This window comes from Phyllobates terribilis, unplaced genomic scaffold, assembly GCF_046119375.1.
Source record: "Phyllobates terribilis strain yellow unplaced genomic scaffold, ASM4611937v1 Scaffold_9__5_contigs__length_417890890, whole genome shotgun sequence".
NCBI lineage: Eukaryota > Metazoa > Chordata > Amphibia > Anura > Dendrobatidae > Phyllobates > Phyllobates terribilis.
The window spans coordinates 347,486,531-347,504,075 of NW_027362769.1; the positions used below are offsets into that span (position 1 = coordinate 347,486,531).

A 17,545-nucleotide genomic window follows, 5' to 3' on the forward strand; every position below is an offset into this window, starting at 1 on the left:
TAAGCCGGTCAGGCTATGTCTACGCTCTCACTATAGTAGACCACTACTCCCAGTTCTTGGTAGTAGTGCCAGTGAAAGATCAGACAGCTCAGACGGCAGCCAAAGAGTTTCAACAACACTTTTATCGCCCGCACGGTTACCCTGAAAGAGTGCTGACCAACCAAGGCCCAGCCTTTGAAGCAGAAGTGTTTCAAGAATTCTGTAACTTGTAGGGCTGCAAGAAAATAAGGATGATGCCATATCATCCCCAGACCAACAGGTTGTGCGAGAAGATGAACCAGGTAGTAATAGACCTGTTGAAGACGTTGCCCCTTGAAGAACGTAGCCTGTGGCCAGAGAAGTTGCCAGATTTGGTGGACCTACAGTAGAAACCAAAAGTTTGGACACACCTTCTCATTTAAAGATTTTTCTGTATTTTCATGACTATGAAAATTGTACATTCACACTGAAGGCATCAAAACTATGAATTAACACATGTGGAATTATATACTTAACAAAATCAGTGAATCAACTAAAAATATGTCTTATATTCTAGGTTCTTCAAAGTAGCCACCTTTTGCTTTGATGAATGCTTTGCGCACACTTGGCATTTTCTTGATGAGATTCAAGAGGTAGTCACCGGAAATGGTCTTCCAACAATCTTTAAGGAGTTCCCAGAGATGCTTAGCACTTGTTGGCCCTTTTGCCTTTACTCTGCAGTCCAGCTCACCCCAAACCATCTCGATTGGGTTCAGGTCTGGTGACTGTGGAGGCCAGGTCATCTGGCGTAGCACCGCATCACTCTCCTTCTCGGTCAAATAGCCCTTACACAGCCTGGAGGTGTGTTTGGGGTCATTGACCTGTCGAAAAAAAATAATGGTCCAACTAAATGCAAACCGGATGGAATAGCATATTGCTGCAAGATGCTGTGGTAGCCATGCTGGTTCAGTATGCCTTCAATTTTGAATAAATCTCCAACAGTGTCACCAGCAAAGCACCCCCACACCATCACACCTCCTCCTCCATGCTTCACAGTGGGAACCAGACATGTAGAGTCCATCCGTTCACCTTTCCTGCATCACACAAAGACACAGTGGTTGGAACCAAAGATCTCAAATTTGGACTCATCAGACCAAAGCACAGATTTCCATTGATCTAATTTCCATTCCCTGTGTTCTTTAGCCCAAACAAGTCTCTTCTGCTTGTTGCCTGTCCTTAGCCGTGGTTTCCTAGCAGCTATTTTACCATGAAGGCCTGCTGCACAAAGTCTCCTCTTAGCAGTTGTTGAAGAGATGTGTTTGCTGCTAGAACTCTGTGTGGCATTGACTTGGTCTCTAATCTGAGCTGCTGTTAACCTGCGATTTCTGAGGCTGGTGACTCGGATAAACTTATCCTCAGAAGCAGAGGTGACTCTTGGTCTTCCTTTCCTGGGGCGGTCCTCATGTGAGCCAGTTTCTTTGTAGCACTTGATGGTTTTTGCAACTGCACTTGGGGACACTTTCAAAGTTTGCCCAATTCTTTGGACTGACTGACCTTCATTTCTTAAAGTAATGATGGCCACTCATTTTTCTTTACTTAGCTGCTTTTTTCTTGCCATAATACAAATTCTAAAAGTCTATTCAGTAGGACTATCAGCTGTGTATCCACCAGACTTCTGCACAACAGAATTGATGGTCCCAACCCCATTTATAAGGCAAGAAATCCCACTTATTAAACCTGACAGGGCACACCTGTGAAGTGAAAACCATTTCCGGTGACTACCTCTTGAAGCTCATCAAGAGAATGCCAAGAGTGTGCAAAGCAGTCATCAAAGCAAAAGGTGGCTACTTTGAAGAACCTAGAATATAAGACATATTTTCAGTTGTTACACACTTTTTTGTTAAGTATATAATTCCACATGTGTTAATTCATAGTTTTGATGCCTTCAGTGTGAATGTACAATTTTCATAGTCATGAAAATACAGAAAAATCTTTAAATGAGAAGGTGTGTCCAAACTTTTGGTCTGTACTGTATATAACCACATCCCGGTGAACTCCACCAACTGTACACCCACTTACCTGATGAGAGCAAGACCTGGTAAGCTACCCATTGACTTAGACATGGGAGTTTTAACACCAGAGACGACATCACCAGATGCAGATTGGGATACGGAGCGGCAGCAACAATACCGCAAAGTACAAGAATGTGTGGAGAGAAGTTTGCCCCAGGCGAGACAGAGGCAGGAAAGAACTTATAATCAGCACGCACCTGCAGTTCCCTTGTCACCTGGAGAACAAGTACTCAAAAGGAAGAGACGATTTCACAAATTAGATGATCAGTGGGAGGTTGAGCCCTACACCGTCTTACCTTCAAATTTCGACAACACCACGGTGTGCCTCATCAGTAAAGATGAAGGAGAGACTTCAGCAGCAGTCTCAAGAGACCACCTGAAGATATGCCCTTATGCCCTGATCAATTGAGACACCAAGAGGAAGACCAAAACAGCCCCCAGCACACAGAAAAGCTGGAAGAGACGGTTCAAACCATCCTTGGAGAATTCCCCAGTCTTGGATGCAGGTGAACCAAGCAATCATGGTACATGTCCTGACCTTTCCCCAAATACCCTCACCGGAAGCCGCAGAGACTTCAGAACAGCAATCCTTGGAGAATTTCCCCAGTCTTGGACGAAGGTGAACCAAGCAATCATGGTACCTGTCCTGACCTTTCCCTAAGTACCCTCACCGGAAGCAGTAGAGACTCCAGAACAGCAGAGAGATCAGTCAGCCCCAGCAACAGATGCTACAACTGCAGTGGAACAAGTGAATCTGTGGCACCCCAGGGGTCTGGTTTTCCACAGTAATGTAATGTTATGTCTGAGAGCAGGTGGGAGGTCCTTTGGTCAGGGATCCTGTGCATGCCACACCTCCTGCCCAGTCTTGGGAGGGGAAGAACTTCCCCTGTATAAACCCTGGGCTGAGGCAGGGTTAGTCAGTCAAGGAGAGTAGAGACAAGAAACAGTCACAGGAAGAAACAGCAGAAGCTCAGTGGGAGCAATACTACTACAAGTCAGGGGCTGGCAGCTGCAGAGCTCGCCCTGACTGAGAAGATTTCTTACCAGACCCGGAGTCCGAGGCTGTGGGGACTAACTCCTACCCAGCAGCAGAATCCGTCAGGCAGGGGATTTCAGGTCCTCTGGCCAAGAAACCCGAAGGCCCCGAGTCACCGGCCATACGGGTGAGCACCACACGGTACACTCAGGGACGTGGGCTACTTATATCCGCTTCTAGCAAGGTAGCCAGAAGAGTACAGTCAGTTTGGGAGGCCTACAACTCCGCCTGGCCAGGGGAGATCCCATCTGCTCAAGGACTGACCAGGCCCCGTTCACTAGCAAGTACTCCGGGAGGGTCTATCGTTGTTACCAGTAAAGACCCTGAATTACACCGCACCATCTCTGAGTGGTTCCTGCTACCCCCATCATCCACATCTGCTGCCCTGAGGCCATACCCCTCCCGTTGGGGGTTATACCATCTACGCTGCACCATCCATCCACCGGCCTCAGCGGACTGTCCTGCAGCGGCAGCTCCATAGCTGCATTCAACGGGTGGCGTAGTCGTCCTGCATCTACCGCTGTTACATCGCCGCTCAGTTTGACTCCCTGGGCACGGACCGGGTCACCGCCACGAGACTACAACCCTCAAGAGATCCGGCTCCGGGTAAGCTCCCGCGTGCGCAACGCAGTGCGACACAGGCCCAGGGGCGCGTCAACTTTGGCGTAGTCGGCAGGATTTCGTGCCCGCAACCACCGGGTACTGCGTGCCTGAAAAAGAGACTTTTCAAACTTACCTGTGGTGAAGATTCCCGCCATCCGGCGCCATCTTCAGCCTTCTTCCCGCCATCGGTGAAGTTTCCCGCCATCCGGCGCCATCTTCTGCCTTCTTCCCGCCATCCGTGGAGTTTTCCCGCCATTGGACGCCATCTTGAGGACGCCGCGCGGGAAGAAGAGGGGCGTGGACTCCGAAAGCGCGCGAGAACTGAAGCCCCGCCTCACGTCCGGACGTTGCGTAAGGTCCTGGAAGGAGCCCAGCAGACGCCGACGTCACAGGAGCGCGACGGATGGTCCTCAACCCTGACGATCCACTGCGGAGCCGCGGCCTACGGAACAGGATCATCGCAAGGTAGGCCACGGTCCACTAGGGGGGAGGAAGATGTCGGATACGGAGGAGAGCTTCACTGCCTCAACCCCCGCCGGCGCTACCGCTGCTGCAGTTATGCCCTTCACCATGCCCTATATCCCGGGAGCAGCTTGGCTACCCCAGTACTCAGGGGAGTCACATACCCTGCATGACTTTAGAGAAAAGCTGGATAGCCTCTTCCAAGTGTACCCCCTCACAGAAGAGCAAAAAGTGAGCATCCTGGTGGCCCAACTAACCGGGGCAGCCAAAAGGGAAGTAAAATCCTGGCCACCTGGGAGGAAGACTGTCGCAGGGATACTAACCCGGCTGAAGGACACCTTTGATACCCGCACCTCAGCCGAGATTAAGCTTAGATTCTACGGGTGCAAGCAGCGAGCGCATGAGAGTATAAGGGACTATGCACTAAACCTACAAGAGGCCCTGAGGGCCATTAAGCAGACCGACCCTGATGGAGTGGGAAACGAGGACAGGCTGTTGACCGAACAGTTTATAGAGGGACTATATTGTAATACCCACCGAACCCAGTTGCGGGCAATGGCCTTGCAGGATCCCCATCTGGGATTTGCACAGTTCAAGGACAGAGCCATCCGGGTGCTCCGAGAACCGGCACCAGGTGGCGTTGTGACCCACAGGCGCCCCACTACCACTTACCACCAGGAGGCGGCGCCCTTGTCGGCAGGGCCTGTGGGAGCTGATGCGCAGGCTTTGGACAATGACCCGGCTCCAGACCTACACCATCAGGTCCAAGAGCTAGCTAAGAGCGTTGCTGCGCTAACCCGAACTGTGCAGTCTTTACAGGTTTCCACTCCAGGGAAGATCCAGCTGGCATCCGGACCGGAGGACATCCCGTGGCGTCGACCAAGGAGGACCCCACCGGCCAGAGGAAGACCCAGTGACCGATACAGCGAGGACGGACGACCCATCTGCCGCCGCTGCAATCAACCCGGACATATGGCAAGGTACTGTTCTTTAAACGGGCACAACCTGGGGTAGAGGGCCAACCCCCAGGAAAAAGATCACCAGGCCCATCGAACTGGCGCGACAGATATGTGGGAGGACGTCCAGTCTTGCCTGTGGTACTGGATGGCATTCCCATGAGTGCCCTACTGGACACCGGGTCACAGGTCACCACCATCCCGTACGTGCTCTTTAAGCAATACTGGAATGACTCGGATATTTCCCGCTACCCTGACGACGACTTGAGTATCATCGCCAGCAATGGCCAGCCCGTGCCACAGATCGGATTTAAAGAAGTTACCATCAAAATCGGTAGAGTCGAACTGGCAGCACAGGGACTGATCATTGTAGATATTGACAAACATGAGAGTCACCCAAAAATAACTCTAGGAACTAATGTAATTGAAAATTGTCTTGCAGAGGTGATTTTCCTTCTACAGCAGGTTGCCAAGAACGCCAGTTCCGGCGAGCAGCGGGTGCTCCAGAAAGAGATCCGGGCACTGATGCGACGGCAACAGGTGGAACTCTCCGGCGGTGAGATTGGTAGCGTAAGAATGTGTGACCCTTTTCCTATTGCCATGCCCCCAAAAAGTGAAATGATGATTTGGTGCCGGGCAGCTATTGGTCTGAGAGGTAGAGATTACCAGGCAATGGTAGAACCAGTTTACTCAGACAGTAGGCCCACCATCTTGACAGCACGGGGGGTGGTTAATGTACGCCATGGGAGGGTGCCCGTTCGCATAATCAATATCGGGAAGAGGGAAGTGTACCTGCCCCGGTATGCCACGCTAGCCAAATTATATACCATTAACCAAAATGCTATACAATCTGTGGAACCCTTGCCTCCATCTCACCCGGAGGAAGGTAACGGCTCTAAGAAAACAAAGGAGGACTGGTGTCAGCAACTACATTTGGGTACTGACTCCACTCCCTCACATCAGAAACAGGGAGTCTATCGGGTGGTTCAAGAGTACGAGAGAGTGTTTAGTAAACACCCGTTAGACTTCGGGCGAGTCAAGGGGGTAGAACACCACATCCCCACGGGAGACCATCCTCCCATAAAAGAGAGGTATCGACCCGTACCCCCTGCACACTACCAACACGCCAAGGGGATGCTTAGTGACATGAAGGAGGCTGGGGTGATCAGGGATAGCTGTAGCCCCTGGGCAGCTCCACTAGTTTTAGTCAGAAAAAAAGACAACACCATGAGGATGTGTGTAGATTACCGGAAAATCAACCGTATCACACACAAGGATGCGTACCCCTTACCAAGGATAGAGGAGTCATTGGCTGCTTTAAGATCTGCTAACTTCTTCTCTACCTTGGATCTCACTAGCGGGTACTGGCAGGTTCCTGTAGCAGAGGCGGACCGGGAGAAGACCGCATTCACCACCCCGATGGGACTTAGCGAGTTCACCTGCATGCCGTTCGGACTCTGCAACGCACCAGGAACCTTCCAACGACTAATGGAGTGTTGTATGGGCCACAGAAACTTCGAGACGGTCCTGTTGTACCTGGACGATGTCATCGTATATTCCAAGACGTATGAGGACCACCTGAAACACCTGGCGGAAGTGTTCGAAGCTCTGGCAAGTTACGGCCTAAAGGTGAAACCCTCCAAGTGTCACCTCCTGAAACCAAAGGTGCAGTACCTGGGACACGTGGTGAGCGCTGACGGAGTGGCTCCCGACCCTGATAAGATCACCGCAATTAAGGAATGGCCAAGCCCCTCCAGCGTAAAAGAAGTGCGGCAGTTCCTCGGGTTGGTAGGCTACTACCGAAGGTTTATTCCCGGTTTCACCAAAAAGGCAGCACCTATGCAGGACCTCCTGATAGGCCAGTCCCGGAAGGCCAAGAACCAGAAGCCGCCCTTCAAATGGGAGGAGCTGGAAGAAGAGTCCTTCCGCCAGCTGAAGATGGCCCTCACGGGGGACGAAATCCTGGCGTACCCGGATTATAGCCAGCCCTTTATCCTCTACACCGACGCCAGTAACATCGGGCTAGGAGCCGTACTGTCCCAGATCCAGCAGGGGAAGGAACGAGTAATCGCCTACGCCAGCCGAAAACTGCGACCCACCGAAAGGAACCCCGAGAATTACAGCTCATTTAAGTTAGAGTTCCTGGCCGTAGTATGGGCAGTCACCGAGCGCTTTAAGCATTACCTCGCTTCTTCCCGGTTCACCGTGTACACGGATAACAACCCGTTGACACACCTGGACACGGCAAGACTCGGTGCCCTGGAGCAGAGGTGGATGGCCCTTCTGTCCAACTACGAGTTCACAATCAAATACCGGGCAGGACGCTCCAATACCAACGCGGACGCCCTGTCCAGGATGCCCAACCTGCCGGACGGAGGAGAAGATCCGGAGGGACTGGAAGAAGTTGAACTCCCTGCGTTCCACCGTCATGGGACTATCCAGTATTCCCACCGGGTAAGGAGTAAGCAGGCTGCTACGTTGAACCCCTTACCCCATTACAACTGGGCGGAAACGCAAGACAGCGACCCTGCCGTCCGACTGGTGAAGGAGATGCTGACTCGGCCGGAGGCTCGCCTTGAACCAGACGCTCCGGAGGAAGCCAAACAACTATGGGCAGAGAAGAGTCGACTGTTCCTTTACAAAGGGAAGTTGTGCCGCAGAATGGTTAACTCCCGGACGCATGAATTACTCTGGCAAGTAGTGGTGCCACGAAGAGACGCAGCCATGGTGATGGAGGCATACCACGACGGAGCTGGACACTTCGGGTGGAAGAAGCTGGAGTTCCTGCTGCGCGAGCGGTTCCACTGGGTAGGCATGAGGGGAACCATCGAGAAGTGGTGCAGAGACTGTGGCCCGTGCAACCTGAGAAGGAAGGACCGTGCCAGCCAGAAGACTCCCCTGCAGTCCATCGTCACCCGGCAACCGTTGGAACTGGTAGCCTGGGATCATGTAAAACTGACCCCAAGCAGAAGTGGCTACGTCTACGCGTTAACCATCGTGGATCATTACTCCCGGTTTCTGGTTGTCGTCCCCGTCAAGGACTTAACGGCTCAAACAGCAGCTAGAGCCTTCCAGCAGCACTTTTGCCGTCCACACGGGTACCCGGACCAAGTGCTGACGGACCAGGGACCTGCCTTTGAAGCGGAAGTCTTCCAGGAATTCTGCAATCTGTATGGCTGCCGGAAGATAAGGACGACACCCTACCATCCGCAAACTAATGGACTTTGTGAGAAAATGAACCAGGTGGTAATGGATCTTCTAAAAACGTTGCCCCTGGAAGAACGCAGTCTGTGGCCTGAGAAGTTGCCCGATCTGGTGGACCTATACAACCACATCCCGGTAGGTTCCACCAACTGTACCCCGGCTTACCTAATGAGGGCAAGACCTGGTAAGTTACCTGTTGACCTGGAAATGGGAGTCCTGACACCCGAGGACACTTCACCAGAAACAGACTGGGACACAGAGAGGCAGCAGCAGTACCGGAGAGTACAGGAGAGCGTGGAGCGAAGTCTCTGTCAGGCTAGGGAAAGACAAGAGAAAACTTACAACCAGTATGCTCCCGCTGTTCCCCTGGTACCCGGAGAGCAGGTCTTGAAGAGGAAGAGACGGCTCCACAAGTTGGATGACCAGTGGGAGAAGGACCCGTACACCGTACTGCCCTCAAGCCACGAGAACCCGAAGGTTTGTACCATCAGTAAAGACGGAGGGGAAACCACAGCCATTGTATCCCGGGACCACCTGAAGAAGTGTCCCGAACAACTGAGGAACCCTGAAGAGGAACAAGAAGACCATCGACCCGTAGAGGAAAGGGAAGATATGGTTAGTACTGTGCTCGGGAACTTCCCTCGGTCTTGGACTCAAGTCAATGGTGCAGTTGTGGTACCCGTACTCACCTTCCTCCAACCAGCATCCCAAGCACCTACGGAGCTGGAAGAACAGCCGGTCCAGGAGGCAGAAGACTCCACACAAGCAGAACAGGAGGATCAACCCTCTGCTTATAGTGAGCCTGCCGTACCCCTAGTGAGACAAAGAGCCGGTAGACAGCTGCCCAGTTTACCCTTGACAGCTCCTACACCCTGTAGTTCAGGGCCAGACAGTCAGCTCCGTAGGTCCACTAGGGCCACTAGAGGCCAGTTACCCGCACGCTGGAGGATTTGAAGTGTATAAATTGTTTTATTAATGTTTATCTGTGTATAATTTTGTGTTTCCAGTTATTTTTAGGAATCCTTGGTGGATTTACCGGGAATCCTTGTACATAGTTGGAGCGTAACCCAGGATGGACTAGAGACTGTTAAGGACTCGGGGTAGGACAGACCCCTACCTGGTTACGTCTCCCTGTTTTGGTGAAATGGACACCTTGCTTTCTTCAAAGACTGCACCCGGTTACGGACATGCCGTGACCACCTTTATGTGTTTCTTCTTATTGTACTATTATTGTTGTTATATCTTGTTATGTTTTTTCTAAAATATGTTTAGTCCCGGAGTACTAAATTTCACTAGGGGGGAATGTGGCACCCCAGGGGTCTGGTTTTCCACAGTAATGTAATGTTATGTCTGAGAGCAGGTGGGAGGTCCTTTGGTCAGGGATCCTGTGCATGCCACACCTCCTGCCCAGTCTTGGGAGGGGAAGAACTTCCCCTGTATAAACCCTGGGCTGAGGCAGGGTTAGTCAGTCAAGGAGAGTAGAGACAAGAAACAGTCACAGGAAGAAACAGCAGAAGCTCAGTGGGAGCAATACTACTACAAGTCAGGGGCTGGCAGCTGCAGAGCTCGCCCTGACTGAGAAGATTTCTTACCGGACCCGGAGTCCGAGGCTGTGGGGACTAACTCCTACCCAGCAGCAGAATCCGTCAGGCAGGGGATTTCAGGTCCTCTGGCCAAGAAACCCGAAGGCCCCGAGTCACCGGCCATACGGGTGAGCACCACACGGTACACTCAGGGACGTGGGCTACTTATATCCGCTTCTAGCAAGGTAGCCAGAAGAGTACAGTCAGTTTGGGAGGCCTACAACTCCGCCTGGCCAGGGGAGATCCCATCTGCTCAAGGACTGACCAGGCCCCGTTCACTAGCAAGTACTCCGGGAGGGTCTATCGTTGTTACCAGTAAAGACCCTGAATTACACCGCACCGTCTCTGAGTGGTTCCTGCTACCCCCATCATCCACATCTGCTGCCCTGAGGCCATACCCCTCCCGTTGGGGGTTATACCATCTACGCTGCACCATCCATCCACCGGCCTCAGCGGACTGTCCTGCAGCGGCAGCTCCATAGCTGCATTCAACGGGTGGCGTAGTCGTCCTGCATCTACCGCTGTTACATCGCCGCTCAGTTTGACTCCCTGGGCACGGACCGGGTCACCGCCACGAGACTACAACCCTCAAGAGATCCGGCTCCGGGTAAGCTCCCGCGTGCGCAACGCAGCGCGACACAGGCCCAGGGGCGCGTCAACTTCACCCCCTGCTAGCGGCGAATCTGTCATACCCATGGTGAGTCAAAGAAGTCATAGAAGACTACCAAGCCTAGCGGTGTTACCTCAGACTAACCGTAGTGTAGTCCACACTGAGCCCACCACACCAGCGGTAGACATTACAGACCCGGGTAGGTCATTGGCAACAAATGTACTGCGTAGATCAACCCGTAGTACTATAGGTCAGCTCCCTGCCTGTTATAGGGACTAAAGTGTAATAAAATAAAAGTGAGTGTATATAGTTAATAAATTTATGGACAAATGGACCACAGGACTAGGTGTGGTCAGGACAATGTTGAATAAAGTTAATTGTTGGCCTTGAAAATAAACCGCAGGCGTTGCCGAAGACCAGGCCCACTGACAGAGTGCCCTGAAGCCACGCCCAGGGACGATACACGAAGTGGGTTGAGGCTGTTCCCACCAACCAACCTTCAGAAGCCCGGAAAAAGACAATTCCCGGATAGCGGCATAAAGACTAAGCGCCACAGTGACTGCTACCAGTCTTTGTTGGGTTGAGAGAAGTGCAGAAGAACCGGACACCGGAGTCCAAGGTTGTGGGGCACTGAAGGCCCAGCAGCAGAATCTGGAGGGCAGGAGACTGCAGGTCTCCTGGCCCCATCAGATGCCCCCCGCTACACAGCAGCACCATAGGGCCCAGCACCGCCACGTGGGAGCAAGACATAAGGAAGGCCCGAGCTGCCTGCCATATGGGTGAGGAAAAGACGTTTTACTCAGGGACGAGGGCTGCAGCTTAGCTACAAGCAGCAGGGCCAAAGAGATTAGCGCAGAGGGAAGGTCTTCAACTTCACCTGGCGGGATGGATTCCCAACTTGCTTCCAGGCCACCCGGACCTCTACTACCAGCTAGTACCCATGCCCCGGTCTGCTTAACAAACCGCAAGTAAAGATAAGAGGAAACCGCCATTAAGCTGTGGACTGGTCATCATTATCTGCGCCATCACCTGCATTACACCGCACCAACAACATCCACCTCCACAATTCTACAAATACTGCCCTGGAGCTTAGCTCTGCCTGTGGAGAGCTGAACCAACTCTGCTGCGCCACCATCAGCTCCAGAGGATCTGCACCGCAGCGGCCGCCCCATATAGCCGCATACCACAGGTGGCGTCACGAACATTATGTCTAAAAACTTCATTCCCCTTTACTTTCCCCCCTTTAATTGACTGCGCTGGGTCACTGCCACTGTGACATCCCCCAGCACCGACCGGCCCAGCTACCGAGTACCCCACGACCCAGGGGGCGCGTCAATATAACTATACAAAATGTTTTTTTTTACAAAGGATAAAAGCGCCGATTATAATAAAAAAAGCATTAGTGATGCAAATTGCATCACTAACAACGCAATGGGACCAGTTTAGATAGGACAAATGACATGACAGGTTTCCTTTAAAAACTTTTGAGTACAATTCCTTACAGTTTCTTTCCAGGCTCACTATCACCCATACAACACTTCAGTGTACACTGGACTAACACTTCCTCCTGTGGCAGTCCAACACTCAGGACCATTCTTTGTGGCCGATCTTCTGGCTTCTCAGTGAGGCTTACTCTTTTACTCTGTCCTCTCCTGGCAAAGCTCTAGACACATCTTATCTGCGTGTCAGGCCCTAGTCCTTGCGTTGGTTTTCTACTCACTGCTATCCTAGGCTGTAGCCTTCCCCACCTGGCTCGTTTCTACTTTACGTGGCTGACACTTGTCACTCACTCCCTATATAACTACTACGTCAGGTGGCATGCACTTGCCCTATTTTCTAACTTCTTTCTCTTCTCGGTAACACTCTCTGTCAGGGTGGTCTTCATCTTGTTCACCTACGGGCAGTCGGGTTTTTTCTCCTGGGCTGTCAAAGAGACAATTTCGCCTTCATTCTACATGTTCTCTTCTCTGCAACTGACCCAGACTGGCTGGAAACAAGCCCCTGAATAACCTATGTTCCACCTTCCCAATCTCACATCAACATACTTAACCCTATTTTTTTTTTGTAAGGCAGAAAGGGACTACGCACCCAATGTAGATCAGCACCAACCATTTTAGAACACAGTTAATATACACAGTATTAAGTTTGGCCAATCTGGCCCAATATCTTGTCAACATCTTTAGTAAGAGGGTAATGAGAGTCCTCTTCCACAGTCTAATAATGGTCTGAAGCTCCAGGTGAACAACTTGGCCACACCACTTTGGTTTGCGAAACCTTTGTCTTGAATGAGTAGGATAAGTCTGTCTGCTAATTTAAGTATGGAAATACCATAATGAATGGCAAGGGAGAACCAGGGCCCGACATTTTATATATGGTCACATTTCTTTGTACACCGACCAATAAATATTTATTCAGAAAAACCTTTCCAAAAGTTGCACATTCCCTACTCTTCCACCCTAAAACCAACTACAAACTATTTTTTTTCATGACCTACAGCAATATTCAAGACATGAAATAAAGTCTTCATACCGTCTGTTGGAGGTAAAGCCTTGACATCATCTGTTGGGGTTGTCCATGAGACCATCTCACTCCATTCACTCCAGTGGCCACGGTAAATAGATGTTCTCTTTGGGTGAGCTCGGATCCTAGCTACATATTGTTCACTAGGTTGAAAAGATGACCTCAGAAGAACCACATTTTTGTCATCTTCAAGGACCTGGATAGTCTTTTGGTCCTAAAAAAAACATAAAGGACTATAGATGAATCTTTACCAGTATTCAATGACCCATTGACTTGAGAGTAGATACATTTTTCTTACCAGCCACGACTCTTCATCTTTCTTGTAGCTCAGCTCATAGGCCAGTTCCCCACTTCTCATGAAATGGTTATCATAGTTAGTTTCCCAGGAAATGTTATAGTTTTCAGAAAGAGAAACTGTGAGATTGAATGGTGGCAGTGGTTTGACTGTTGAAAAAGGATAAAATTTAATGATAAACTTCTTTCTTGTCTACAACAACTCAACAACTCACTCAAATTGAAGGAGATTGTATGGATTAACAAAAAAAAACATCCAATTTTTCCAGGAATAGTTCCATTTTTCACCATAGGCTGTGTCTGATATTGCTGCCTATTCCCATTCAACTGAATACTGCATTACCAGATTGACTGAGATTGAGACCATTTTTTGAAAAAAAAAGAGACCAAACAACTATGTTTGCTATAATGGAAACATTGGCATAACTTACAATGGTGACCTATCATGAAAAGTTTGCAGATTTGATTTGAATGGTATCGTCCATTGACATTGGTTGTCATGGTCAGTGTGCAATTGCCATCTACGGAGAAGTCTTCCATATCAATATTGCAAATGTACTCATGCTTCTTCACACACTCAACCAGAATACACGTTTCATATAACTCTTCAAAAGTCCTTCAAAGAAAGAAATTCTATTAGGTAGGAAACAATTTATTCTTTAACATCATACATGTTAAACATTAAGAAAAAAATGTTTGCCATCTCCCATACATAGCGCCACCCTCGTCCATGGATTGTGTCTGGTATTGCAGCTGAGCTCCATTAAAGTGAATGGGGATAAGCCGCGATACCCCAAACAACTTGTGTTGAGGTGTGCCACTGTTTTAAGAAGAAATCAGCGATGATTTTGAATTCTAACCAGCCGCTTTAATCCCATGACAATAATAAGTAACAGAAAATGAAAAATTACAGTACATTTTAGGAACAACTCAAAAGATTTACAGTATAAAGGTTTCATTATTGTTTTCATCCTAAAGATGATCTTTTAGTACAACTAATATTGACCCATGGTAGTAAAATTTGAGATGCATGGTAAGGGAACGGGAGCATAGACTATAAGAAACGGACCCATAAGAGAACTGTTGCATATCAAAAACCTGGTCTTGGCAATGTCCACTTGGTCCAACATTGAAAATGTTGTAACTGGGTAGAAAGAGGTCATTTATAATACTGGGGTCTTCTTATATCATACTTGCCAACTCTCCAGGAGATTTCCAGAAAAGGAGAAGACAGCTGGAGCTGGCAAATCCCCCATGCACAGGTGTAGCCACCTGAATTCTCCTGGATAACATGTTTTAGGAGACTTCAATGGTCCCAAATGCACCATCAAAGGCAACCAAAGTAGAGGTATGGAGGAGCATGGTCCTCAAAAATGGTGGAAAGAAACATTATGATGATATGTTGCGTGCTGTGATCCCGTTCCTCCTGGATAGGCAGTTGAAAATGTTGTCAAGTATGTTTTAAATGGCATTCTTGAGGCAACAGAGCCCAGGTCAGATGCCACCACTGCACCCCTTGTAGTTATGCCCCAGCTTCCATTTAGATCAGCTGAGTGGTATAGTTGCCCATACAACTTAGATAACGGTCGGCCAAATACTTCTTCGGCTGACAGTTGTCTCTTCCGACTTCCGCACATCCATGAATGCTCGGCCAAGCGTTGATGTGCACTCTATTGGAGCAAGTCGCTGGTGGACTCATTTGTCAGTGGCTTATTTTCCTAAAGAACAAAAGCATTGGGAAATTATTGACAAAGCGCCGATCCTTATCTCCCCCAACATCGTTTGGTCGAGAGTCGGAAGACCCCTATTCCCATTAGATGATAGGAATTTCCGTCGAAAGAGGAGAGTTCGGCTAACCTTTATTCAATGCGGCTTCAAATGAAACCATGTCACAATGAGATACAGCTAACAAGTAGACCTTTAACACACTAAGAAAAGCAGAGCGGAGATAGTCACCTGTTTTGTATTTTTTATATTGTAGGGGAAATGATCTGAGCTTCTGTGGTTTTTTAAAGATACACCAGGTACCAAGCTTACTGGATGGAAGTTGCTTGCAGCTGGAGCATTACCAGTACAGATGTCAACCATGACTGGTGCTGACAGTGCTAGAAAAGCATATTACTGGCCCACATCTGACATATTTCAGTTTAAGAAAATTATGTCTCTTAAGGGAAAAAAAAAATATTATTTCTCTTATAACCGGAACAGATCTTTACATTCTTACCAGTTAGCAGTCATGGTGTGGGAAACGCTGGTGTTCAAGGCTTTGTCTTCACGATATTCACATGTCAATGTGTCAATGAAGTCTATGACGCAATGGAGATCCTGGCAGCACTGAGCTGAAACATCAAGAAAGAGACCAATATGATGTCTTCTCATTACCGCATTGTCAGCTATTGCATAGTGGAGCTTTTCCACCGGAACGGCCAAATCTAATCATATGGATTATAATTCAGGTTTTCCAGATTAACTCATGGTCTGACCCCTAAAAGGTTATGAGGCATTTTTTTTATTTAATTACATGTATTTGTTATGACTGTGTAAACACACTCACATGGATAACCTACGAACCAGGAGAAATACAACACTTGCTAAAAGGTCTCTGTACAGATTATGAAAGTCCCTAATCTGACCCTGACTTGTCCCTTCCTGACCATGGAGGTTGGCACCCTAAATAAACATAATGGCGCCCCTACTCGATGTCGACTGACCCTGAATGTCCTTAACTACACACTATCTATAGACAATGGGCAACACTAAAATAATTATAACTAAAATATGAAATACACATAAATCTGAGGATGAGGCACAGGCCTAATAACGTGTCCACACAGAAAAGACGGAGGAAAATAAGAAGAACCAAGAAAACAAAAGGAATGCATGGAAACCTCCTATACTCTAAACTAAAAGAAAGGGAAGGGTGCTTGGGAGGAAGACACACAAACAAACCACAGGAAAAGCAACAGAAATCCTTTAATACTGTCACTTTGGACCTTAAAACCAAGTGTATTTTTATGTTTTGTTTTTTTTCCAAATCAAGAGCCATAACTATTTTTAATTTTTACGCCAATGAAGTTTTGGTTTTTGGGGAATGAATGGTATTTTTCAATGGTACTTTTTTTGGTTCGTAATAAGAAAAAAAAAAAAACAGCAATTCTGTTCTTGTTTTTTGTGTGGCTTTTTTTGCCGCTATTTACTGTATGATAAAAATAACACAGTAATTTCAAATTATTGGTCCGCATGAATGCAGCAATCTCAGAGATGTGCGTGGAATTTTTTACATATAAGAATTTTTTCAAAAACATATATATAACATCGGTTTTGAAGCACTTGTGTCCTATCGAAGTACCAATGTCATCTCATGAGTCATTTCTTTCAGATGGTATTTTAGTCTGTTGATATCTGAGTCAGTTGAGGTTTCGGCAGAGGTTTTGTATTGATGTGGCTAGAAGGGGAAAAAGAGTCTATATAGTGGGTGTGGTAAGCGATAAAACAAGCAGCGGACGCAGGTTCCAACACTGTATTCTGCACTTACAGATTGCTGCCATGCAGCCTAACACCAGTAGTATCAGCGTTGCTCCAGGATCCCGACTTTTGTTCTGCATCATCTTAATATTCTCTGATCATCCCTGTGCAAAGACATTTATATAAATTATTACAGGCTGGAAAATTCTGCAGCTAAAAGAACACTATAATAAAATAAAGACTGGGGTTTACAAATACTGAACTATGTAAAGTTCTATCTTTGCACCCACCTTGAAGGGTTTGTACATTTTTGCAACTAATTTGTGTTAGGCGCTTTGCAGAGGGACCCAGCAAGACTGGCTCCAAACCAACAAAGGCGCAGCAACAGCGCACTTGGCACAAGTGGGCCGGGAATACTCTTCACCCAGCTCCCAGTAAATGGAAAGGGGACTTTGGCAGAGCCCTTCCCAGGGCCACTGTTGCCGGACAGCTGGCATCTGGTGACGCGGCTGGTGCCTAGACAAGAACCAGGTGAGACCCACTTCAAGAAACCCGGAAAGTGAAACCAGAAGAGAAAATGAGAAAACCCCTAAAAAGATAGTAAGACTAATGCTAGCACCACCACTCACCTTCAAGCACAGAGAACTGCAATAAACAGCAAATGACTGAGCAGGGAGCATGATTATATAGCCTTCCTAATGATCTGTTGTAGATTACCTCTCAATCATCCCAAGACAGCCACTCCCTGCTAGCTTCACCAGCAGACTGGACAAAATCTCACT

General features: G+C 48.5%; 1 protein-coding gene across 2 annotated transcripts in view; it reads right to left on the reverse strand.

The window, feature by feature from the left end:
* IL21R (interleukin 21 receptor) overlaps nucleotides 1-17,545 on the reverse strand; it is a 64,702-nt gene that overhangs the window by 25,982 nt on the left and 21,175 nt on the right. For both annotated transcript variants that reach the window (XM_073645789.1, XM_073645788.1), the window contains exons 2-6: nucleotides 16,834-16,927; nucleotides 15,523-15,637; nucleotides 13,730-13,914; nucleotides 13,303-13,448; nucleotides 13,014-13,218 (exon numbers count right to left, since the gene is read on the reverse strand). In XM_073645789.1, the coding sequence (XP_073501890.1) occupies nucleotides 13,014-13,218; nucleotides 13,303-13,448; nucleotides 13,730-13,914; nucleotides 15,523-15,637; nucleotides 16,834-16,906 (724 nt within the window). In that variant the 5' untranslated portion in view covers nucleotides 16,907-16,927. The remainder of the gene's footprint in view (nucleotides 1-13,013; nucleotides 13,219-13,302; nucleotides 13,449-13,729; nucleotides 13,915-15,522; nucleotides 15,638-16,833; nucleotides 16,928-17,545) is intronic.